The sequence below is a fragment of the Pygocentrus nattereri genome, chromosome 18 (assembly GCF_015220715.1).
Source record: "Pygocentrus nattereri isolate fPygNat1 chromosome 18, fPygNat1.pri, whole genome shotgun sequence".
NCBI lineage: Eukaryota > Metazoa > Chordata > Actinopteri > Characiformes > Serrasalmidae > Pygocentrus > Pygocentrus nattereri.
Window position 1 is genome coordinate 46123 of NC_051228.1, and position 26378 is coordinate 72500.

General features: G+C 45.8%; 1 protein-coding gene across 1 annotated transcript in view; it reads right to left on the reverse strand.

Annotated features, from left to right (window-relative positions):
• Positions 1 to 820: 820 nt before the first annotated feature.
• The window catches only part of cxadr (CXADR Ig-like cell adhesion molecule), a 36685-nt gene continuing 11127 nt past the window's right edge, over positions 821 to 26378 (reverse strand). The window contains exons 2-7 of the mRNA XM_017686761.2: positions 22721 to 22884; positions 15116 to 15320; positions 10067 to 10222; positions 8677 to 8799; positions 7818 to 7956; positions 821 to 3168 (exon numbers count right to left, since the gene is read on the reverse strand). Of these exons, the coding sequence (XP_017542250.1) occupies positions 2886 to 3168; positions 7818 to 7956; positions 8677 to 8799; positions 10067 to 10222; positions 15116 to 15320; positions 22721 to 22884 (1070 nt within the window). The 3' untranslated portion in view covers positions 821 to 2885. The remainder of the gene's footprint in view (positions 3169 to 7817; positions 7957 to 8676; positions 8800 to 10066; positions 10223 to 15115; positions 15321 to 22720; positions 22885 to 26378) is intronic.

The following is a 26378-nucleotide window of genomic DNA, read 5'->3' on the forward strand; positions in this document are numbered from 1 at the left end:
CATGTTCAGGCCAAACACACCTGAACTGCTTAGAGAACAGAGAACCGATTCCATCCTGAAACAGCTGAAGGTCAGTTAGAGCTCTGACTGCACTCTGATTAATCACTGCTTTGCAGAACAATCACCTACAGATTAACATTAATCACCCTGATAGAGCAGAGAACGAGTGAGAGATACAGAGAGAGACAAAGAGAGAGACAGACAGTGAGAGAGTGAGAGAGACAAAGAGAGAGAGAGAGAGAGAGACAGAGAGAGACGGAGAGAGAGACAGAGAGTGAGAGAAAGAGAGAGAGAGAGAGAGACAGAGAGAGACAGGGAGAGATAGAGTGAGAGAGCGAGAGAGAGACAGAGAGAGAGAGAGACGGAGAGATAGAGTGAGAGAGAGAGCGAGACAGAGAGACAGATGGAGACAGAGAGTGAGAGAAAGAGAGAGAGAGAGAGAGACAGAGAGAGACGGAGAGATAGACAGTGAGAGAGAGCGAGACAGAGACAGATGGAGACAGAGAGTGAGAGAAAGAGAGAGAGAGAGAGAGAGAGAGACAGAGAGAGACAGGGAGAGATAGAGTGAGAGAGCGAGAGAGAGACAGAGAGACAGAGAGAGAGAGAGACGGAGAGATAGAGTGAGAGAGAGAGCGAGACAGAGAGACAGATGGAGACAGAGAGTGAGAGACAGAGAGTGAGAGACAGAGTGAGAGACAGAGTGAGAGACAGGGAGAGTGAGACAGGGAGAGTGAGACAGGGAGAGTGAGACAGGGAGACAGGGTGAGAGAGACAGATAGACAGGTAGAGACAGAGAGTGAGAGAGAGACAGAGAATGAGGTTTTGGGTCATTTTGGTTCTTTTTATTTAAAAATGTCACCAAAAAAGCAAACAAAAGATCAGAAACTGAAGTTTTTACATACATGTGCAAAAAACCCAAACTGGAAGAAGAAAAAAGTTTATTAGTTTTTGTCTGAAGAGCTACAGTTAATTAAATCTCTGAAGAGTTTAATTTCTATCTGTAATCAGCTGTTTATTACACTGTAATAACACAGAACTGCACAGGAACACCCCGCAGTGTGTGTGTGTGTGTGTGTGTGTGTGTGTGTGTGTGTGTGTGTTGGAAAAGTGTTTTGGAAAAGTGCATTTTGGGAGAGACTCGTTTATCCTGTTAAAAATGACAGTAAATATGTTTATTTGCAGGTTAAACAGAAACTGTGGATAAACAGACGCAGAGAAGCTTCTGTGTAAAAGAAAAACAATAACAGACTGACGCACTGACTGTATTAACAATCGCAGACTGACTCCTGTTAAAGGGCTCATATCCCACGTTTAAAGGCAGGTAATAAACCCTAACCCATAAAGTCAATTTATGACATTTGTGTAATTTTATGAACCAAAAAGAGAATAAATCTCTTTATCCTCACAGGCTTTCACAGGGGCTAGACTGCTGCATGTATTTGTAAATAAAATGTGCTGGTTTCTGTGACATCACAGAAACAGTGGATTGAAATCGGGCTGCTGGAGTGAACAAAACACTGGCACACTGTAATGTTTCCATCCTGTATTAATCTCTTATCTCAGAAAAGTAAGGCAAGTTCAGTTTTCCACGATATGAGCCATTTAAGATCTCATCAGTACGAGTCAGCAGTTACCAAAAAGCACAAGACCAGGTTCTACGTGTGTCACTATCAGTTTACGCCCCTGTTCTGTTCAGCGTGATGAGGATCGAGTCAGGGAGATTCATCAGTAACTAAACTCTGAACAAATACGTGCTGTGAAACACCTTCATTAAAGCCAGAGAGGAGAAAAGGCACCAGGAATGAGTTCGGCAACGCGCAGTCACTCTACACTGACCATGGGAGCAGTGAGATTCTCTGACCTAGAACAGGAACCAGAACCTCAAGAAAGATTCCTACACAAGTTCATTAGCATAATGAATCATCTAAATAGAATAACTGACACGATGCTGATTCCAGCCTCCACAGAGATCACTCATATATCACTTATATTTCCTACGAACACTTCATTTAACCACAGAACAGGTCCTTCATCGCCTAGAGCAGTGGAACCAGAGAAAATAAAAACTTCAATAATGATGGTAGTCTTTCATTTAAGGCTCTCAATGAGAACAGCGCCATTATCGGAGGCTCCAGGGATCAGCTAGTCTGGCCTGGCCACATCTGAGCAGTCAAACCCAATCAAATCAGATCGCTCAGTAAGTCTCAACATGACCTCCGATTAACCACAAACCATGAACAGGTGACCAATCAGCTCACAAGTAAACCTACAGGTGAACCTACAGGTAAAACTAGAAAATCAGAGAAGCATTTGGGAATTAAGGAAAAACACAATTCTCCGTAAATTTTCAGTTGATTTGAATGTTCTCACAGCAGAACCTACGGAACCGAGTGTGCAGTGACCTTCAAACCTTCATATAAAACCATTTTAATTGGGGGGGATTTAAAAGAGCAAACAGGGCAAATGAGACTTTATAAGGTTTCAAATAAAATCATTTTGTGTTTGGAATGTAGTTCTGATTTCACATCTCACTGCTTCAGATTTTTCACAGGTGAAGAACCGAGTCCCTCTAGACTCGAGTCAGCTAGAACATCTCTCACTAGATGGGACCAGCAAAGTAACAAATGAAAATAAAATGAAAATAAAAAATCATGCGTATTATTTACAGAACCGAACGCGGTGAGTCCACCTTCACTGATCTTTTAAGTGGATGACGATGATCTTTCTCAGGGTTTCTCCAGATCTGCTCAAGTTCTGGAAGATCACAGTGTGTTTTATTGAGAAGCTTTGTGCTGTCAGTGCCACTCCGGACAGTCAGGCTGGCATAGTGACACTGGCATTGCACCCTCACACCCCCCCACCCCCCCTGGAACTGCCCCCAAACCCTACACGATGGACCCGTCCCTGTTCTGCGCTGGGATCATGACCGGAACGGCCCCCATGCGACTCAGATTGGGTGCAGCCATCCTGCTGGGGCCGAGGCTAGGGGGTAGGGGGGCGTGGCTTGGGGGCCTCTCGTACTCCTCAGATGGGATTTTGTCATACTGGGCTTTGGTGTACTCGTGCAGGTTGGAGGGTGACATGGAGCCCAGAGAGGAACGCTGGCTGCCCACACTGGTGAAGCTCCTCGCCGTGGAGATCCGACTTTTAGGTGGGGGAACGTCCTCTCTGTGGGAGGGTTCAGGGGGTTGTGTGAGAGAGAGAGAGAGAGAGAGAGAGAGAGAGAGAGAGAGAGAGAGAGAGAGAGAGAGGTATGCTTATTATGGAGATCCTGTTGCACTGTGACCCTAATCATGGCCTAGAATTTAATACTGACCACTGATTTATACAGGAATAATTTCTGCTCCAGAACAAAATCTCTGGTCAGCAGATGAGCCGATGTTTGTATGCAGATCCATTAATATTGACACCTCCAATATTAATGTACTATATTCAGAGTTTAGTGTTCAATCTACAGTCTCTGATCAGGTGAAACGCTGCTCTAAACTGTCTGAGACTGAAAATATGAGGATAAACCAACTACAGTGAAAACTGCGGATGAAAAGGTTTAAAGGCTACAGGAGAATCCTGACTGCAGTCTGAGCAGTGTCCTTATATAGCTCTGTGCAAATCCTTTAACGTGACTGAAGCTCAGAGCCGCCTGGCAGGAGCGCTCACTTCAGATATTACTCCCATAACAAAACACACAAATCATGCAACAGATGGAAAATTGAGCCAGCAGAGCGCAGTCAGCGCGGCACAGAGACAGCGGCGCAGTCAGCGCGGCACAGAGACAGCGGCGCAGTCAGCGCGGCACAGAGACAGCGGCGCAGTCAGCGCGGCACAGAGACAGCGGCGCAGTCAGCGCGGCACAGAGACAGCGGCGCAGTCAGCGCGGCGCAGAGACAGCGGCGCAGTCAGCGCGGCGCAGTCAGCGCGGCACAGAGACAGCGCCGCAGTCAGCGCGGCACAGAGACAGCGCCGCAGTCAGCGCGGCACAGAGACAGCGGCGCAGTCAGCGCGGCACAGAGACAGCGGCGCAGTCAGCGCGGCACAGAGACAGCGGCGCAGAGACAGCGGCGCAGTCAGCACGGCGCAGTCAACGCAGCATAGAGACAGCGGCACAGTCAACGCGGCATAGAGACAGCGGCAGTCAACGCGGCATAGAGACAGCAGCGCAGTCAGCACGGTGCAGTCAGAGCGGCACAGAGACAGCAGCGCAGTCAGTGCGGCGCAGTCAGAGCGGCACAGAGACAGCGGCGCGGTCACAGTGAAGCTCTGCCGGTTAATTACCGACATTCTTACAAATTCTTTTTGTATTGAATGTTTTGCAAAAAAAACATTTGGATAATGTCCACTTTAATATGTATTTGTATATTTACCCACATATTTTAAAAAAGGTCTTTGATAATTAAAAGGTTTATTATAGAACAGTTTGTTAACATCCAACTCTTTAGCTATCTAATGAGAAAAGACTGTACACTGTTAATCTTTAGGACATGTATATAAGAAATCAGTCCAGCCATCAGTATTCTATCACAAACTATTATGGAATTTCCTTCAGAAATGCTTTTAGAAATGAACAAATTCACAAATACAAGAATTTTTACAGGCTGATTTTTTTTTTTTTTTTGCTTTCTGAGAAAAACAGGTTGAATAATGGAGCTCAGAGCAGCTAGTGATGTGAGATCAGAGATCTGAGAACAGCAGCGTTTGAAGGAATTCAGTCAATATTACAGATTAACCTGCAATATGTGGATGTTCCAGTTAAGATCGTACAGGAAATGAGCTGCTCAGTCATACAGGAGGAGACCAGCCTGAGCAATAGCCTCAATAACAAAATACAGGAATAAACCCTGAAATATGAGTGAAATAAACTCCACAAAAAAAGTCTTTCGGCTTATTTTTCACGTTATTTTGATCATAGTTTCATCATAAGTAAAAACTGACTGGAGCGGTTGGTCTGATTAGATTCTCAGCCAATCCAAATTTCCTCTCTATCTGCATCTCAAACTAATTAACAAATAATCAAGCAGTAATAATCCACTCTGAATCGAGGGGGAGAGAGAGAGAGAGAGAGACAGAGATATCGGCACCAACTGGACGGCGTTCTTCTCTCAGGAGCGCGGAGTGAGACAAGGCTGCTGCTTAAGCCCAACTCTATTCAACATTTATATTAATGCACTGGCCACAGCTTTAGAGTGCTCTCCAGCACCCGGCCTCACTCTGCAGCACCCGGCCTCACTCTGCAGCACCCAGCCTGTCAAATACCGATTCAGATCTGGCTCAAACTGTTCCAATCAGTCATAGAACACATCCTCCTGTACGGCACTGAGGTCTGGGGGCCACTCTCAAACCTAAACTTTGACTCCTGGGACAAACACCCAGTAGAAATGATCAATACATTGAATTCTGTAAAACATCCTGCAAGTTCACAGCAGAACAGCGAACGACGCCTGCAGAGCTGAATTAGGCCAATTCCCACTGCTCACAATCCAAAAGAGAACCATTAAATACTGGCTACACCTAAAACCAAGTGACGCCCACTCCGACCACTTCAACGCCCTGCAATGCCAAGAGCTGAGCAAAGAGAAGAGCCCCTCACACAGCCTGTAATACACACACACACACACACACACACACTAACACTGTTACCCATCAGGACCAGCCTGTAATACACACACACTAACACTGTTACCCATCAGGACCAGCCTGTAATACACACACACTAACACTATTACCCGTCAGGACCAGCCTGTAATACACACACACACTAACACTGTTACCCATCAGGACCAGCCTGTAATACACACACACTAACACTATTACCCGTCAGGACCAGCCTGTAATACACACACACACTAACACTGTTACCCATCAGGACCAGCCTGTAATACACACACACTAACACTGTTACCCATCAGGACCAGCCTGTAATACACACACACTAACACTGTTACCTATCAGGACCAGCCTGTAATACACACTATCAGACCAAACCATATTATAGCTCTCCAAAAACAAAACTACATCACCCACTGGAACACACAGACACCTGCACAGAGCACAGTGCAGTGCTATCTGGCCCTAAAACATCAGTACACTATAGCAGAGAACCTGAACACAGGGACTGACACTAAACACAGAGCCACCCTGACAAAGTACAGACTCAGTGACTACAGCCTGCACATGCAGACCGGCTGCTATAAGAACACAGTACAAACTCAGCGAATACAGTGTGGCCGTGCAGACCGGCTGCTATAATAACAACACAGTACAGACTCAGTGACCACAGCCTAACCATGCAGACCGGCCACTATAAGAACACAATACAGACTCAGTGACCACAGCCTGGCCATGCAGACCGGCTGCTATAAGAACACAATACAGTCTCTGTGGCCACAGCCTGGCCATACAGAACAGCCGCTATAAAAACACAGTACAGACTCAATGACCACTGCCTGGCCGTGCAGGCACACACTCACAAAATATATCAAAAACTGCCCTGTTTGTAATTTTATTTATCTGTTTAAATTTCTATTATTTATTATTTGATTCTTTCATAATTATTATTTTATCTATATCAAATAAAATTGAGTTCCTATACTAAAAGTTCCTTTTTGACGATGCTTTGGCAATACTGTAACTGAATATAGTGATGGCAATGAAGCTTACTGGACTGAGACAAAGAAAGAGAGAGAGACAGAGATTGAGAGAGAGAACAGACAAAGACAGAGAGGGGCTGAGGGGGGCGAGACAGGCTCATTTGGTTAATCCTCTTTGTCCCAGTCAGACTGATGGAGCACAAAGTGGGGGGTGAGCAGAGGCCCAGTGGAGGACTGACCTCTTCAGGCCTTAACGCCCTCCCCACAACTGCCCCTTAACGGCCCACCACTCCCCTTAACCCCTCAACACCCACATCCCCACAATCTTTTTCTACTCTATTTCTACTGAATCACACCCACCTCTCACAGAGAGAGGAATGCGGAAAGGAAGGTCACTCAAGGGGGAAGGGTGGGAGGCTTTTGGTGATGGTACCGACTGAACAAACAAAAGAGCAGAACTGATTACAGCAGCGCAGAGAATCAGCTTTGTAGGGTTTTGAGTGGCAGGGGGGTGGTAGGGGGGCCGTGAAAGGAGGAGAGGCAGAAAAAGCTGAGCAAACTAAATGGATACAGACTCGGTGATGTGGAGCCAACGGCATTCAGCTTAAGGCCTCCCTCCCTCCCTGTCTCTCTCTCTCTCTATATACACACACACACACACACACACACACACACACACATACATACATACATACATACATACATACATATGTATCTTTCTCAGTGTAGCGTCACTGTTAGTGAGAGAGGACAGTGTAGCGTCACTGTTAGTAAGAGAGGACAGTACAGTGTCACTGTTAGTGAGAGAGGACAATGTAGTGTCACTGTTAGCTAGAGAGGACAGTGTAGCGTCACTGTTAGTTAGGGAGGACAGTGTAGCGTCACTGTTAGTGAGAGAGGACAGTGTAGCGTCACTGTTAGTAAGAGAGGACAGTACAGTGTCACTGTTAGTGAGAGAGGACAATGTAGTGTCACTGTTAGTGAGACTCAATGAGAGATGAAGCAGTCAGTGAGATGAAGCAGTCAGTGAGATGAAGCAGTCAGTGAGATGAAGCAGTCAGTGAGAGATGAAGCAGTCAGTGAGAGATGAAGCAGTCAGTGAGAGATGAAGCAGTCAGTGAGAGATGAAGCAGTCAATGAGATGAAGCAGTCAGTGCGGGGTGAAGTGGTCAGTGAGTGACGGCACAGTCAGTGCGTGATAGAGCAGTCAGTGTGAGAAGAAGTGGTCAGTACCTGATCTCGTAGGAAATCTCCTTTTCGTATTTCTTCTTGTGACGAGCTCGACAGCAGCAGAACAAGATCAGCGCAATGAGGATAAGAATCAGCAGCACACAGATCACCGAGCCGGCAATCACACCAGCAGTGTTAGGAGCTACAGAGAAAGAGTGACACAGAGAGAAAGAAACAGAGAGAGAGAGAGAGAGACAGACACACAGAGAGAGACAGAGAGAGAAGATAGAACAGTGAGGGAAATTATTACAAATTTCTGCACTGAAATTTACCTTCTTCAGAGAGTGGAGTGTATGTCAGGTCTGTACTGTGGTCTGTATAGGGATCTGTACTGGGGTGTGTATACTGGGGGGCAGTACTGGGGTGTGTGTACTGGGGTGTGTATGATGGGGGGCAGTCATGGGCAGGAGGTTAGGGAACCGGTCTTGTGACCAGAAGATTGCCGGTTTGATCCCCTGAGCCAACAGTACATGATTGGCATGTCCTTGAGGAAGACACCTAACCCCCAACTGCTCCCCAAGTGTGCTCACTGCCCCCTAGTGTGTGCTCACTATTGTGTATGTGATGATTCACTGCATGGACGGGTTAAATGCAGAGGTAAAAGTTTCCCGTTGTGGGAAGATTAATAATAGTTGTATTATTTTATAGACAATCACAAAGTGTGTGTGTGTGTGTGTGTGTGTGTGTGTGTGTGTGTGTGTGTGTGTGTGAGAGAGAGAGAGAGACAGTGAGAGACAGACAGAGAGAGAGAGAGAGAGAGAGAGAGAGACAGAGAGAGAGAGAGAGAGACAGAGAGAGAGAGAGAGAGACAGAGAGAGAGAGAGAGAGAGAGAGAGAGAGAGACAGTGAGAGAGAGACTCACGCTGTGTAATGTTGAGCTCTAGAACACACTCATCAGTTCCTACGCGGTTTTTGGCAGTACAGCGGTACGTTCCTGAAACAGCCTCAGTGGCATTGCGGATGCTGACGGTTCCCCCAGCAGAATCTGAGAGAGAACACCACTTTAATATAAATCGGCTCACACACATGCGTGTGTTGTGTGTGTATGTTTGAGTGTCGGTGTATCAGCGTGTCGTGTATGTATGTTTGGGTGTGGGTGTATCAGCGTGCCGTGTGTATGTTTGGGTGTGGGTGTATGAGGGTGTGTATGTTTGGGTGTGGGTGTATCAGTGCGTTGTGTGTGTGTATGTTTGGGTGTATCAGTGTGTGTATGTTGTGGTTGTGGGTGTATCGGTGTGTGTATGTTGTGGGTGTGGGTGTATTGGTGTGTGTATGTTTGGGTGTTTCAGTGTGTGTATGTTGTGGGTGTGGGTGTATCAGTGTGTGTATGTTTGGGTGTGGGTGTATCAGTGTGTGTATGTTGGGGTGTATCAGTGTGTGTATGTTGTGGGTGTGGGTGTATCAGTGTGTGTATGTTTGTGTGTATCAGTGTGTGTAAGTTTGGGTGTATCAGTGTGTGTAAGTTTGGGTGTGGGTGTATGAGTGTGTGTATATTTGGGTGTATCAGTGTGTGTATGTTGTGGGTGTGGGTGTATCAGTGTGTGCATGTTTGGGTGTATCAGTGTGTGTATGTTGTGGGTGTGGGTGTATCAGTGTGTGTATGTTGTGGGTGTGGGTGTATCAGTGTGTGTATGTTTGGGTGTATCAGTGTGTGTATGTTTGGGTGTATCAGTGTGTGTATGTTTGGGTGTGGGTGTATCAGTGTGTGTATGTTTGGGTGTGGGTGTATCAGTGTGTTGTGTGTGTGTGTATGTTTGGGTGTATCAGTGTGTGTATGTTTGGGTGTATCAGTGTGTGTATGTTGTGGGTGTGGGTGTATCAGTGTGTGTATGTTGTGGGTGTGGGTGTATCAGTGTGTGTATGTTTGGGTGTATCAGTGTGTGTATGTTTGGGTGTGGGTGTATCAGTGTGTTGTGTGTGTGTGTATGTTTGGGTGTGGGTGTATCAGCGTGCCGTGTGTATGTTTGGGTGTGGGTGTATCAGTGTGTGCATGTTTGGGTGTGGGTGTATCAGTGTGTTGTGTGTGTGTGTATGTTTGGGTGTATCAGTGTGTGTATGTTTGGGTGTATCAGTGTGTGTATGTTGTGGGTGTGGGTGTATCAGTGTGTGTATGTTGTGGGTGTGGGTGTATCAGTGTGTGTATGTTTGGGTGTATCAGTGTGTGTATGTTTGGGTGTATCAGTGTGTGTATGTTTGGGTGTGGGTGTATCAGTGTGTGTATGTTTGGGTGTATCAGTGTGTGTGTATGTTACCCAGTACTGCGTTAGCTGGTAGCAGTCTGTTGCCGCTGGTTTTGTCCCAGATGTACTGCAGAGGACTCGTTCCATCAGAGGACTTGCACTTCAGAACCACATCTTTGCCCACCTGAGCAGAACCCTCAATAGAACACCTGGGCTTAGAGGGCCGCACTGAGAGAGAGAGAGAGAGAGAGAGAGGAAGAGAGGAAGAGAGGGAGAGAGGAAGAGAGGAAGAGAGAGAGAGAGAGAGGAAGAGAAAGAGAGAGGAAGAGAGGAAGAGAGAGAGAGAGAGAGGAAGAGAAAGAGAGAGGAAGAGAGAGAGAGAGAGAGAGAGAGAGAGAGAGAGAGAGAGAGAGAGAGAGAAAACGCGTTAGGGTTAGGCCATGTTTGCAGACTGAACACACACACACACACACTCCCTGTGTTGGCAGGAGATGAAATGGGAATTCAGAAAATAAACTAAGTGAGGCGAGCTAAATTAAAAACATACGCTTCATCTGGAGAAGATGCAGAATGAGAGAGAGACTGACAGAGAAAAGAGAGACTGACAGAGAAAAGAGAGACTGACAGAGAGTCTTCATCAATCCCAGCCTGCTGTGACTGTGATAGAGTGCGCGTGTGATCATGTGCGTAACCGTGTAATGCATAAGCATGTAGTGGTATGACAGCACGCGTGTGACTGGGAACCGTACCTACGTGATCACGTGGTAGTGCACGTGACTGACGGTGTGCATGTGATAGGGTGACCGTGATAGTGAAAGTGTGGTAGAGCAAGTGTGATTGGGAAATGTACACGTATAATAGTGCAGTAGTGCACATGTAACTCTTTAATGTGATGGTCCATGCAAGTCAGGTGCGCAGATGTGTGTGACAATACACATGACTGATTTTTCTTTGTGTTAGTGTGCACACTTCAGTGTGTTAATGTGTGAGTGATAGTGTGACCGTTAGTGTGCCTGTGATAATGTGTCACTGCGTATGTGACAGTGTTAGTGTGCATGTTTGTTAAGGGATGTGTGTTAATGTGCATGTGATAGCATGATTGTGTTATTGTGCGTGAGTATTTTGGTGTGCATATGGTGTTAGTGTTCACGTTTTCGAGTGTTAAGTGTGCATGTTTGCGAGTGTGTGTGTATAAAAACTGTGAGCTGAATTCCATGGTCTTACACACTTCACTGCACACAGCAACTCACGTTTAGATTGTGCACTATAGCCAAACCGACCAACACAATAGCATCACGCTGAATCAGCGGCTCCTGCAGTTTGAAGGTCGAGCTCTCCTTTAATTTACTGTCCGGGATTCAACTGGTCAGTGGACCAGAGTGCCATCATCACAGCTGTCTAGCCCACCGTCCCTCCTGAAGCCCAGTGCTGATGAGACGTGAACGAGAGACGAGACACCTCAGAAAAAAGCGTTTCATAAAATACATTCAGCTCCTTTTTCAGGCCGGACCGCAGTGTTTCAGAGCGCAGGTCTCCATCAGCACTGCACACACTCCACCTGCCGTCTCGCTCCGTTTCAGTGCCGCGGCAGCATCGCTCTCTGAGGACGCGCTCTGTCCTTGCGCCACGGAGACGAGTTTAATATGAGGCTCACGCACACATCCAGACAGCATCTGCTCTGAATGCAGGTAGCCGGTCCCCCACGGCACAGGACACATCAGGGTGGACGCTGAGGCCGGAGGACAAAACACCTGCTCGTTCTGCTTCAGTGGAGACACACGCCCCGCCCATCCACAATCAGCCAATCAGACGTGTCATGCAGCATGTCCTGCGTTTGAATTGTGTCCGCTCAAAGCCTCTGAACGCTGATCAGCTTCACCTCCGGCAGACAATCCTGTTCGCCGTCTGTCAGCAGTTTCAATTATGCAACTGGACAAGTTCAGAGTGAGTTCACACTCCGTTTATCTGGTTCAGCCCTGCTGCTCTCGCTCGGTCAGTGCAGTTGGTCTGAACACACTCCTTTCACAGCCAAAGCTGCATGGACGCCCTTTAATTACTGCGCTCAACTATTCCAGCTCTGTTACAGCCACAGCCCTGCGGATCCTCACAAGTTTGAATTGAGTGTCAGACTGACTCACAGTCACAGACTCACCCTGTGCAGGTCTCAACTCTCCGCCCCCTCTGTCGGACCTTCCTGCTCGACATGTAGTCTCTCTCAGCCAATCAGGGACTTTTAGGGGCAGTTAAAGGTGAATTTCACCAATTTGTAAAATTTTCAAAAAATGTGATTGAAGTGTAAACAGAGAGGTTCAGAGCGGTTCTCTGTTCTAGATAAACTGACCGAGTCAGAGCCGCTCACAGTGGTGGTGATGGGAACCAGACGTCCCTCTAAAAGCTCCTCACAGAAAGTTCCTACATGAACTGGTTCTGAATTCACTGCCTGATGACTGAGACGCTGTTTTATGATGGGATAAAAAATCTAACCAAAGTGTGATAAAATCTGATACACTGGTATTGTCCACTGATCAGTTACCATGACTCCAACAGACGGAGCATTTACTGGAGGAAATCCGGAATACAGAGGAAATCTGGAATACGGAGCATGGTTGGGAATTTCTGGGAGAGATACTGTTGTGAGGATGTTAACTGACCGTCTGAAAAAACCAACTGTTCTCCTCACACGGAATTACACGGCAACGTGTACACCTTCAATGGTTCTTCAAAGGCTCTTTAGTAAGGACAATGGCTCTGTACAGAACCACTAACACTCACAGAACCATCTGCATGTTTCAATGGTTCTCTGCATGGTAAAACGGTTGATGGAGAATGTGTTGTATATGGTTCTAAATAGCACCAGAAAGGATTATTGGAAGCTTGTAACAGCTGAAGAACCCTTTCTGGTGTTATACAGAACCATTTCTTCATTCAGAGAACCAATAATGGATAAAAAGGGTTCTATATACAGGGTGAGTCAAAAGTCACAGGACACCGTTTTATTTTATTTTATTTCTGATGCTGTCACAAGCCACAATGCGGTGCTGAAGGTGGTGTTTGTTGCAAATTTTCTCAGCATACACAATTTGAGATGACCCCAGAGATAAAAGTCCATAATAAAATAAAAAATTAAATAAAATAAAACCTGTCCTGTGACTTTTAACTTACCCTGTAGAACTATTGCCTGTAACCTTTGAAGAACCATGTTTTTAAGAGTGTATATAAATGTAATGACCTCACTGATGGTTCACACTCAGTGTAAAGTCTAAAGTTCACTATCCGTGTAAACACAGTGTTTAACGATGAAGTGCCAACATCAGCACTTCAGCTCCTGAAATCCTCTACAGACCACCACACAGCACAGAGCTGTGACTGACCACTACTTAAACATAAAAATGCTTTAAAACGCCAAAACCTCTATTTATGACGTCTTTTCTTCTCTGTGGTTCACTCTTAGCTACAGTTACTGGTTTTACTGCCGAAGCCTCGGGTCACTACACAATGACTAAAGTCTGAACAGATTATAGAGACTGACCATTTCACACTGTCTGACTGGTTTTGACTGATCGCACACTAACTGACTAGGGATCGCACACTAACGGACTAGGGATCGCATACTAATGGACTAGGGATCGCATACTAATGGACTAGGGATCGCATACTAACGGACTAGGGATCGCACACTAACGGACTAGGGATCGCACACTAACGGACTAGGGATCGCACACTAACTGACTAGGGATCGCACACTAACGGACTAGGGATCGCATACTAATGGACTAGGGATCGCATACTAATGGACTAGGGATCGCATACTAACGGACTAGGGATCGCACACTAACGGACTAGGGATCGCACACTAATGGTTTACGGATCGCACACTAATGGATTAGGGATTGCGTGCCTACACAGACAGAGCGTGTCTGTACTGACCTCTCCGGCTCAGCGGAGTGACCTGATAGAGTTAAAGCTGCAGGACTGAATTCCTGAAGGACTCTTGTTCCAGGTCTGAGGTCATTACAGCCGCCCGCTGTGCCAGGCGGAGTTTATCTGCGTGAGAGTCAGAAATGTAAACAGTCCAGTTTGTCCTCCAGTGAGTTTCAGGAAGTGCTCAGCGTTTGGCCTCGTTCTGCATCGGCGTGTTTGTTTAAGGAGTGTTTCATCAACACAAATGACCGGGTGCAGTTTCTCACACACACACACAGCAGCCGAGTCACAGCCAATCACAGACAACGACACAGAGGAATGATCAGTGAAATGAAGCGAAACTGAAATGAAATACAATCATGAGATCATCAGAGAAAAACTGAGGAAAAAATTTGAGAGTGTGTGTGTGTGTGTGTGTGTGTGTAAGTGAGCGTGAGTGTAAGTGTGTGTGTGTGTGTGTGTGTGTGTATAAGTGAGCGTGAGTGTGAGTAAGTGTGTGTGTGTGTATATAAGTGAGCGTTAGAGTGTGTGTGTGTGTGTGTGTGTGTGTGTATAAGTGAGCGTGAGAGTGTGTGTGTGTGTGTGTGTGTGTGTGTGTAAGTGAGCGTGAGTGTAAGTGTGTGTGTGTGTGTATAAGTGAGCGTGAGTGTGAGTAAGTGTGTGTGTGTGTGTGTGTGTGTATAAGTGAGCGTGAGAGTGTGTGTGTGTGTGTGTGTGTGTGTGTGTGTGTGTATAAGTGAGCGTGAGTGTGAGTGTGTGTGTGTGTGTGTGTGTGTGTGTGTATATAAGTGAGCGTGAGTGTGAGTAAGTGTGTGTGTGTGTGTGTGTGTGTATATAAGTGAGCGTGAGAGTGTGTGTGTGTGTGTGTGTGTGTGTGTGTGTGTGTGTATATAAGTGAGCGTGAGTGTGTGTGTGTGTGTGTGTGTGTGTGTGTGTATATAAGTGAGCGTGAGAGTGTGTGTGTGTGTGTGTGTGTGTGTGTGTGTGTGTGTGTGTGTGTGCAGACAGTAAGCTCAGAAGTAAACGATGCTGTTAAATGAAGAGACTGACAGTGATACTGAGATCAGAGCCGATCAGGTGGGAAAAACACAGTAATGTTATTAAACATCAAAGAGCTGTTGTGACTCAGTGATGTTGTAGGAAAAGAACAGAGACACTCCAGTAACCATGGAAACGCCAGGCTGTTAGTGCTGAACTCACCCATAACGGTCAGTAGGACTTTCCTGCTGCGGATGCCCGGAACCTTCTTTACTTTGCACTGGTAGGTTCCCGTGTCGGACGCTTCCAGACTCAGCAGGTTTATGGAGGCGTCGCCGTTCTTCGGGTCGGCAGAGTTAAAGTGAACTCGGCCCTTCAGAGGAGGATAGTAATTCTCATAGGCTCGATCACCTGAATACAGGATCACCTACAGAGAGAAAAGATAAAATTGTTGCTGAATGAGATGAGATGAGCCTTTATTAGTCTCACAGTGGGGAAATTCAGTGCTACAGCAGGAAAGGGAGAGCAAGGCACTCAAGAAAAGAACAACAAGAAAGAATCAACAAAGAAATCAACCTTATTAAATCACTTAACAAGGTTAAAGTTTGTTAAGCGTTACCATATAAACAGTGTATTTAATATTAAAGACATAAAAGACAAAAAAATATAATTTTATCCTTCACATAGACTCTATTCACAAAAATGAACAAAATAAACCATTATAAATAATATTACTATTATAAGTAATAGTAATCATAGTAGATGCCGAATAATTCAGAGTAGATACTGAATAATTCAGAGTACATACTGAATAATTCATAGCAGATGCTGAATAATTCAGAGTAGATACTGAATAATTCAGAGTAGACACTGAATAATTCATAGCAGATGCTGAATAATTCAGAGTAGATACTGAATAATTCATAGTAGATGCTGAATAATTCAGAGTAGATACTGAATAATTCAGAGTAGACACTGAATAATTCATAGCAGATGCTGAATAATTCAGAGTAGATACTGAATAATTCATAGTAGATGCTGAATAATTCAGAGTAGATACTGAATAATTCAGAGTAGACACTGAATAATTCATAGCAGATGCTGAATAATTCAGAGTAGATACTGAATAATTCATAGTAGATGCTGAATAATTCAGAGTAGATACTGAATAATTCAGAGTAGATGCTGAATAATTCATAGCAGATGCTGAATAATTCAGAGTAGATGCTGATTATGTACAAGTAAACAGCAAATAACTATTACAAACTTTAAAAAATTAATGTTTAATGGATTAAGAACAAAAGAAGCTGTAAAGGTGACCAGACTGTTCTGCTGATTGTCGTTCAGTCACTCTGAATAAAGCAGTGAAGATTAGTGAGGATGAGAGCGACACGTCTACGACGCGTTTATGAAGTCGTCATCCACACAGAAACTATTTTTTTCCTCCAAAGAAGAACTTATGAAATCCTGAAGAGCAAAAGACCCAACAAGTTTGTCTTGAAACCCTGAAACCTTTAAATCTTGACTGCTCCATCTGATCTACAGGCTCTCAATCACCCAAAACCAAGATTTTACCCCTCAGAAAGCACCAGGGATTAATGATAATATCAGTATCATACATTATTGGCCAGCTTCATTTGGATTTTCCTGCTCCACATTAAATAGAACCATTTAAAGTGAATGAGAAAAAAAAATCAAACAAGAAGCTGGAAATATTTTCAGGTATAAACAATTAGACTATCAAATGATCCTACCTGTAATTTTAATAGTCTAAATGTGTGGACCTGAAAATCAGCTCATGGGACAAAGCAGTGATATTAAATTGCCTGATGCAGCGCATCGGGTGTCTAATGGCATTTAATGAAAACAGTGAAGATACATACGTGTAGAATATCGGATATCGGAATTAATGCAGAATTCCAGGTGATTTTCAATGCATCCCGACAAAATAGCTTCAGGTTCAGATTCAGGCAGACAGACCAACCAGAGTTCAGTCTACCTTAAATAATAAACATTTTAGCCCCCAAATAGGGTTAGTCAAAAACGAACAGAGAAAGAGAGAGAGAGAGAGAGAAAAAACAGAGAGAGAGAGAGAAAACAGAGAGAGAGAGAGAGAGAGAGAGAGAGAAAAAACAGAGAGAGAGAGAAAACACAGAGAGAGAGAGAGAGAGAAAACACAGAGAGAGAGAGAGAGAGAGAGAGAGAGAGAGAGAGAGAGAGAGAGAGAGAGAGAGAGAAAACACAGAGAGAGAGAGAGAGAGAGAGAGAGAGAGAGAGAGAGAGAGAGAGAGAGAGAGGCTTGTAGTGTTTCATTTGAAATGCAAATCAGAACTGAGTCACCTGACACTGATGCCACAAAACTGCATTACTGTGGCAACGCTCAAGCGCTTAACGCTGCAGGAAACTCCAAACTCCTAAAGGTCTGACTGACACCAACACACGAGCATGGAACCCAAACACAGCTCACCCAGGAGTAACCGCAAGGAACCGTCAGGCCGACAGAACGTCACAGAGCATCTGATACAGACACACCGCACTCAAACAGTCACACACACACACACACAGTTACCAGCGCCTCTGTGAGGAAGTGAGTGTTTGCGATGCTCAGCCGTCCTTTTATCAGAACTCTCCCATCAGGTCGCCGCCAGTAGAGCTTTTGTGCCAAACACAGTGAGGGTGGGGAGGGGCGTTAATGAGGGTGAAGGTGAGTAGGGGGTATTCTGGGTGAGGGGGTGGTATTGAGGGTGAGTGTGGGGTGGTGAGGGTGAGGGTGGTGGTGGGGGTGAGTGGAGGGTGGTGAGGTTGAGGGTGAGGGGGGTGGTGAGGGTGCTTGAGGGGGCAAGTAAGTGTTTTGGGCTGTGTGGAAGCCACAGTTCCCATCCATTCATTATAATAGGGCCAGTATGCTAATAGCTTTGCACTAACGCCCAGCAGAGGAATGTGTGCAATTCCTCGGCTGATCAGCATCCCACAGACAGCTCATCACTCACGGGTCACCAGGAGACTATCGTCCTCACACTGACCCACAACTGGGACTCCTACTGGGACTCCTACTGGGACTCCTACTGGGACTCCTACTGGGACTCCTACTGGGACTCCTACTGGGACTCCTACTGGGACTCCTACTGGGACTCCTACTGGGAGAATCTGCTCCGAGCTCTCAGCAGATTACTAGTCTGACTGGAAAACCATCAGCAAATGACAAACGGACCTCCAGAAGTAACTGGACTAACTGGTCCATGTGAGGTCCAGTTCAGATGATTTCAGGTGATTTTTAGACTCACAGGCTGTCCCAGCAGATGGAAGCAGGTCATGGTCACCTCCTCCTCCTCAGATCATTCCCACAGTGGAACTGGGTCAAAGATGAATAAAGATGGTAACTACAGGGACTTCAGTGGAAACTGGCTGAGCTGTTCTTAGATTACAGAGGTGTGTAATAAAACTGGCCATTAAGGTCAATCAGTCTTTTATAGGAAGTAAACATCTGTCCTCGCTGTGAAAGTCCTGTTAAATGGATACATCTGTGTTTCCTGTTAATCTGTAAGCGTCTGCATTCCCTCGATTCCAGGTGATGAGGAACTGCGCTGTGGCTCTGCGTCAGTAATCAGGATTTCGGCTCAGACTTGTTCACACAACACTTCCTCTCTGATTACTGTGACTCTCCCGTGTGGTGGTGACCGCGAGTCAGACAGTAATAAACACATGGGATTATAAACGATGACGGTGCTTAAAAGTAAAACAATATCAAAATTAAGTAAAAGTAGCAAAATTTCTATTCCACATCTAAACAACCAAATACACGTTTATACATGTCACTGAGAGAAAGAGGGGAAGTTTACATGCTTTGACAGCGTACGCTGCCGGACAGAACACTACAGGAAGCACAGGTAAACAAACAGAGGGATGAAAAAAAGGACCTGAATGCCAAACTGCCCTGCAGCCACTACACTGATCACTACCACTGACCGCTGAAGTGCATTCAACACTCTTCCATGACTGCTGGGCGAGAACAACCGATTATTAAAAAATCTGTCACCAATTTTCCAAAACTCCAGACTGGAGGAAGAAACTTTGGGAGGAACCAAGACAAACAAGAGGAGACCCGTCCTCCTCTGGTCAGACAGTGTTTACAGTTTAATAAGCTAAAGACCAAATAAAAGCTAAGAGGATCTCTGTTTGATGTCTGGATGGTAAAGCTTTAGAAACTGCACTGGTAGAGACAATCTCCGACTGAGGCCGTCTCCGACTGAGTCTTTATGAACAGTGGGAGTGAGCTGAAACAGTCCCATCCTCTCTCAATGATGGTACATCTGGATGGCACAGTGATGTAATTGAGGGTGTTGCAGCTCAAATGAACAGGAGAGCAGGTTGGTGATGGTGAGGAGGAGGCCCTGATGGTCAGTCTTCAGCGGGGTGGGAGGGCAGTCATTATCTCAGGAAGAGTAAAGAGACTAAATGAGTTCTTCTCAGGAGTTTGACTGTAATAAATATGATCTCCCCCAGAGTGTGGCCGGTGACTCCGGCAGACTAACTATAACAGCGTAAACTAAAAGGAGAGAACCAGAAGGGAACATAGACATAAGAGAACCCTGAGACACTGGGATCCCCCCACTCCACCGTCAACAAACCTGTGGGATCGCGTGAAGTGGTGGGTCAACAGCACCAACATCTCAGTTTACCATAAGCCTCTATGCCCATGAACCCCTGGATCTCCTGCCTTTATCTAAAGGGGAAGGCTAATTATCAAAAGCTAAACTAAACAAATATGTTTTCCATCTAGACTTAAAGGTTGAGACGGTGTCAGAGTTCCGAACATTAACTGGGAGATTATTCCACAATTTGGGGGCTTTGTAAGAAAAAGCTCTTCCCCCGATTGAAGTCTTCTGAATTTTAGGAACCAGTAGAAAACCAGCATCCTGGGATCTGCGTAAGCAAGGCGGTTCATAATGGGAAATAAGATCTTGCAGGTACTCCGGTGAGAGAGCATGCAGTGCTTCTTACGTCAATAAGAGAATTTTATAGTCAATACGGAATTTGATAGGAAGTCAGTGTAACGCTGATAAAACTGGGCGGCTGTGGTCAGATGTCCTGGTTTTAGTGAGAACTCCAGCTGCAGCATTCCGAACTAACTGAAGTTTATTTAGGTTCCTGTTGAAGCTTCCTGACAACAGTGCATTACAGTATTCTAGCCTTGAAGTTATAAAGCATGTACCAATTTTTCAGCATCATGTAGAGATCCAGTTTCTTATCTTTTACACAATCTTCTATTTTACTTAATTTGGATTGATCATCATTCACATCATAATGTGAATAACAGAGGACCTAAAACAGAACCTTGCGGAACTCCATATTTCACTTTTGTAAAATTAAATGATTCATTACTTAATTGTATGATCTGAAACCAGTCAGTGAGGTAGGATGTGAACCAGGATAACGCTATTCCTCTAATTCCAACCATGGTTTGTAGTCTGTCTAAGAGAATAGAGATCTATAGAGTCAAAAGCTGCACTTAGATGGAGCAGTACCAGCAGAGATACGTGACCTTGATCAGAGGCAAGAAGAAGATCATCTGTTATCTTAACTAGAGCCGTCTCTGTTCTGTGGTGGGGCCTAAAACCAGATTGGAATTTTTCATATATGTTGTTCTTATGTAGATAGGAACAGAGTTGCTGGGCTAAAATCTTAGAAATAAATGATAAGTTGGAAATGGGCCTGTAGCTCGACAGTTCGCTGGGGTCAAGATTCGGCTTCTTTATCAAAGGTTTAATCACTGCTAGTCTGAATGATTTGGGTACATGACCTCGGCAAAGAGAAGAATGAATCATCATTAAAATGGTTTAATTATAGCTGGTAGTACTTGTTTAAATAAGTTTGTTGGAGTCATGTCGTGTGCATGTTGCAGAATTTGAGGAAGATTTTTTCTAGTTCTGACTGCTGAAGCGGACAAAATGTTTCCACTCTCTCTTCTATAAACACAGTTTGTGTTGTTTCAGCCAGACCAGATGATGGGTGGGTTACTGGTATCGGTTTAACTTTTTGTCTAATATTCTTGATTTTGTTATTAAAGTCCATGAAATCATTGCTGCTATAGTTGGTGGGTGTTTGAGGTTCAGATCCTGCCTGGTTTTTGGTCAATTTTGCGACTGCGCTAAATAAAACTCTAGGATTGTTTTCGTTGATTTGGATAAGTGAGGACAGGTGTGCTGAGTGTGTTGTGATAAGTGCCTTTCTGTACCTGCCGTCCTTCCCAGCAGAGTGAAGTACCTCCAGCTTGGTTAGTCTCGGTCTGCGCTCTAATCTCTGTCCTGTCGGTCTTAAGGTCCGTATTTCATTGTTGTACCATGGAGCATCGTTTTCATTTTTATAGGTGGGATGTTATCTAAGGGTGATTGGAACGTATTTTCTAGGCAGTCTGTTAATCTGTCGAGTTCTGTTGGGTCTGATGAAGGAAAAGCTACGGTTGATAAGTCTGGAATGACCTCAGTAACGTGTGGAGCTGTATCCAGCGTTATTGAACGCTTCATGCAGTAACGGGGTGATGTAAACACATTTTCACTAAGACCCAGTTCATATGAGATTAGGTAATGATCTGAAACTACTGAAGTTTGTGGAAGAACAGTTAGATTATGTACGTCAACACCCAGAGTCAACACTAAATCTGAAGTGTGATTCAGACGTCTTTACAGTGGTGGTGATGGGAACCAGGCATCGCCATGACTACAACACAGATATAGACACATTATTTACCATCCAGAACCACCAGAGAACCGAGCTGAGCTTATATGGAATGTTAATGATGGAAAATCTGGAATAATGAGTTTTATTTGGGGACTATTTTGCCGCACAGCGCCCTGCATGTCTCCCTCCACCATGAATGGAGTTGAAGTTCTCTAAACTCATAAAACAGCGTCTCAGTCATTTCAGAACCATCTCAGGAACTTTCTGTGTTACGTTCATCTTTACACAGCTGGACTTCCAGGTCCACCCAAACCAATAATAAATAAAGCATATATTAACAATGATAACACTAGCAATAAATTACAGAGCAACCTTGGAGGGTCAAAGACAACCTCATTATGACAACACATCTGAAAATGACTTCTTCAATTTCGGTAGTGGATGGTTGTGAAAACCATGTCTAACAAGGCTCTGTCCTTTAAACATGGGGTGGGATCATTCATTCACTCATTTCCACAGTTTACAGTCATCACCGCTATATCATAACAGACTGCAAACACTACACATGTAACACCTGATTTAATGGACATCTTTAATGGCACTCCTGCTGGAACAATGTCAGACTGCCAGATGTGAATTTTAAATCCGTAAGTTCAACGTATATAAAAAAAAAGCACAAAAAAACGGTGAGTGACCGACACGCACAGCCGACAGACGGTTAGTGACCGACACGCACAGCCGACAGACGGTCAGTGACCGACACGCACAGCCGACAGACGGTCAGTGACCGACATGCACAGCCGACAGACGGTCAGTCACAGACACTCACAGCCAACAGACGGTTAGTGACCGGCACGCACAGCCGACAGACGGTTAGTGACCGACACGCACAGCCGACAGACGGTCAGTCACAGACACTCACAGCCAACAGACGGTTAGTGACAGACACGCACAGCCGACAGACGGTTAGTGACAGACACGCACAGCCGACAGACAGTCAAGTCACAGACAATCACAGCCGACAGACAGTCAAGTCACAGACACGCACAGCCGACAGGATGCTGTGATGTTCCCGAACTTCGAACACACTGTAAAAACAGCTCCTACACTCTTTCACACAAACACACACACACACACACACACACTCACCACTTTCTCCTCTTTCTGGTTGTCAGATGGTTGGAGGCTCCACTCGATGTCCAGCGGTCCAGAGTCCTCGGTGGCCAGAGTGAACTGGCAGTCCAGCTTCACACTCTCACCGCTGGCCTTCTCTATGGAGGTCGGTCCAGTGGAGGTGATCTCCAACCCACACACTACAAAACACACACACAGAAACATCAGTACAGCTCTAGAGTAAAACATCACATCAGTACGGCTCTACGGTAAAACATCACGAGTACGGCTCTACGGTAAAACATCACATCAGTATAGCTCTACGGTAAAATATCACGAGTACGGCTCTACGGTAAAACATCACAAGTACGGCTCTACGGTAAAACATCACATCAGTAGAGCTCTACGGTAAAACACCACGAGTACGGCTCTACAATAATAAATTACTATAATACCGTATTACTATATTATTACACTTGCATTGTAGTGAATTCTACAGATAAGTGAGCTGCTCATTAGAAGACATTGCTGAAGACATCTCTCCATTAGTGATGAGTCAGTATTTTCAACTGTTCAAATATATCATGAAATAATCTGAAATTAGGACAGTGTGTGTGCGCGCAGGTGTACGTGTGTCTTCCCTGTGATGGATTGGCAAGAGTGTTTCCTGCTTTCTCCACAGCCCATTAGAACAAGCGGTGTAGATGATGAGTGAGTAAATTAGGACGTTTGACCTGCTGATTATCTTCCCTCTAAAACAGAACATTCTCACAATGTGAGACGTCTGATCTCCTCCAGCTGCTTCAGATCAGAGAGGGAGATAAAGACGACAGTCAGACAGACACACCTGACCCCTGATCTTCAGACAAGCGGACTGTGGAACACAGAGTGTGGAACATGGTTCTATGATGTTGAGAGCTTCATAATTCACCTTGCATCACTTCAAATCATCTTGAATGAATTCAATACACAAAATCATTGTCAGACAGCAGTGATAAACAAACCCAAACAGGAAGTTGAAGGTGAGGCGTCACGTCACTGAGTTTCAGTGTTTGGTGATTCAGGGTGCGGAGCGTCTCTGACTGAAACCATCGAAACTGCTGAACCTGAACACCCAGTTTTAAACACACAGCAGCGCCGCGATCAGAGACGAGATAAAACTGGCTCCCTGTCAGCTCCAGACGGACTGAGAGACAGACAGACACGCCTACAGACAGGCAGAGAGGCAGACATCTCCATTCAGAACTTAACACAGTGGAGTGTCTTCAGAACAGCAGCAAATACAAATATTTATTCAGTAAATGCACTGCAGTTTGATCGGGTCCCGTAAGAGAAGCACAGAGCGGCCGGAGTATCTGTGTCTACACGCTTCCACTTCAACAAGATCAAAGTGATTCTTTTATCTGATTAATCACTGCGTGACCCCGAAGCTGCACTGCATTACATTACAATATTACTGAAATAGCAGCTCAGTACCGGATCAGAGCTGCAGAGTACGAGACTTTGGTCACTTCCAGCTGGTGGAACCAGAAACAGGATAACGGCTTAAACAATACATCTACCCACCCTGACCAGGACAGGACCCCCAACAGCTACCTCAGCTAAACACTGACGGTTCATAACAACACTACAGCCCCCAACAAGCTAAACTGCTCAGAGTGAGAGCTCAGGGAGTGAACATTGTGAATGTACACAAACAAATCCAGAGCAAATAAAAAAAACACCTGCAGAACAAAGCTGAGTAATACAGAACAAATCCAGAGTAAAGCTGGTTTAAATGACTGAAGAACAGCCTTGTTCAGACACGAATGACGTTTTCAAGGTACATTTCACTCGCCCAATCAGAGCGCAGGGCCCATTTCACTCGCCCAATCAGAGCGCAGGGCCCATTTCACTCGCCCAATCAGAGCGCAGGGCCCATTTAACTCGCCCAATCAGAGCGCAGGGCCCATTTAACTCGCCCAATCAGAGCGCAGAACTCCGTTCACTCGCCCCATCAGAGCGCAGAACTCCATTCACTCGCCCCATCAGAGCGCAGAACTCCGTTCACTCGCCCCATCAGAGCGCAGAACTCCGTTCACTCGCCCCATCAGAGCGCAGAACTCCGTTCACTCGCCCCATCAGAGGGCAGGGCCCATTTCACTCGCCCCATCAGAGGGCAGGGCCCATTTCACTCGCCCCATCAGAGGGCAGGGCCCATTTCACTCGCCCCATCAGAGCGCAGGGCCCATTTCACTCGCCCCATCAGAGCGCAGGGCCCATTTCACTCGCCCCATCAGAGCGCAGGGCCCATTTCACTCGCCCAATCAGAGCGCAGGGCCCATTTCACTCGCCCAATCAGAGCGCAGGGCCCATTTCACTCGCCCAATCAGAGCGCAGAACTCCGTTCACTCGCCCAATCAGAGCGCAGAACTCCGTTCACTCGCCCCATCAGAGGGCAGGGCCCATTTCACTCACCCAATCAGAGCGCAAGGCCCATTTCACTCGCCCAATCAGAGCGCAGGGCTGTGTTTCTGAAGCTGTAATAGAGGAATGCTGTATCCCACACACACACACACACACACACACACACACCACATCTACCACACACACTACACATCTAGGACACACTACACTACACTCTCTCTCTCTCTCTCTCGCTCTCTCTTCTCTGTAACGTATCCTGACACACTCTGAGCCTAAAGGCAGGAATTCACTTCAACTTTACTCACACTGCAGCAGTGTGTGTGTGTGTGTGTGTATGTGTGTGTGTGTGTGTGTGTGTGTGGGTGCACGAGTGTGTAAGTGCGTGTGGTAGAGCGCAAGTGTGTGCGCAGTGTAGTGTGTAATGCAATGTACTAATAACAATGTAGTAAGGGGGTGGAGTCAGTCTACGAGGGACATAGTTCATGCTTGCACTGTGGAGTGGGTGGAATAATTGTCTGAGTGGGTGGAGTCTCTAGGGTGCATTATCTGAGGGCGGGGCCTCTGCCTGACGGAGCTCTGATCTGAGGAGCCGCTCAGGTGGCTGTTCTACACTCACTGGAGCAGAAAACAGGAGTGACCTTTCCATGAGTGAAACATCACACTCTAAAAATACTCCCTGACCTGAATCCTCAACTTCAGCAAACAGCAGACGCTTCCACACCAGCACGAACATCTCCGCACACGCCTTGCCTGGACTAAAGCTGCACCCTCACATCTACACCAAATCTACACCAAACCACACCGATACCAACCACGTCTACACCAAATCTACACCAAACCATGCCTACACCCAACCAAATCTACACCAACCATGTCTGCACCAAACCACACCTGTGTGTGTGTGAGTGTGTGTGTGCGCACGCGCCTGTGTGTGAGTGTGTCTGTGTGAGAGAGTGTGTGTGTCTGTGTGAGAGTGTGAGTGTGTGCGCACGCACGTGTGTGTAAGTGTGTCTGTGTGAGTGTCTGTGTGAGAGTGTGTGTGAGTGTGTGTGCGCACGCGTGTGTGCGTGTGAGAGTGTGTGTGTCTGTGTGACTGTGTGTGAGAGTGTGTGTGTGCACGCGCATGTGTGTGTGTGTCTGTGTGAGAGTGTGTGTGTGTGTGCGCGCACGCGTGTGTGTGCATGTGAGAGTGTGTGTGAGTGTGTGTGTGCGTGTGAGAGTGTGTGTGTCTGTGTGAGTGTGTGTGAGTGTGTGAGTGTGTGTGAGAGTGTGTGTGTGTGTGTGCGTG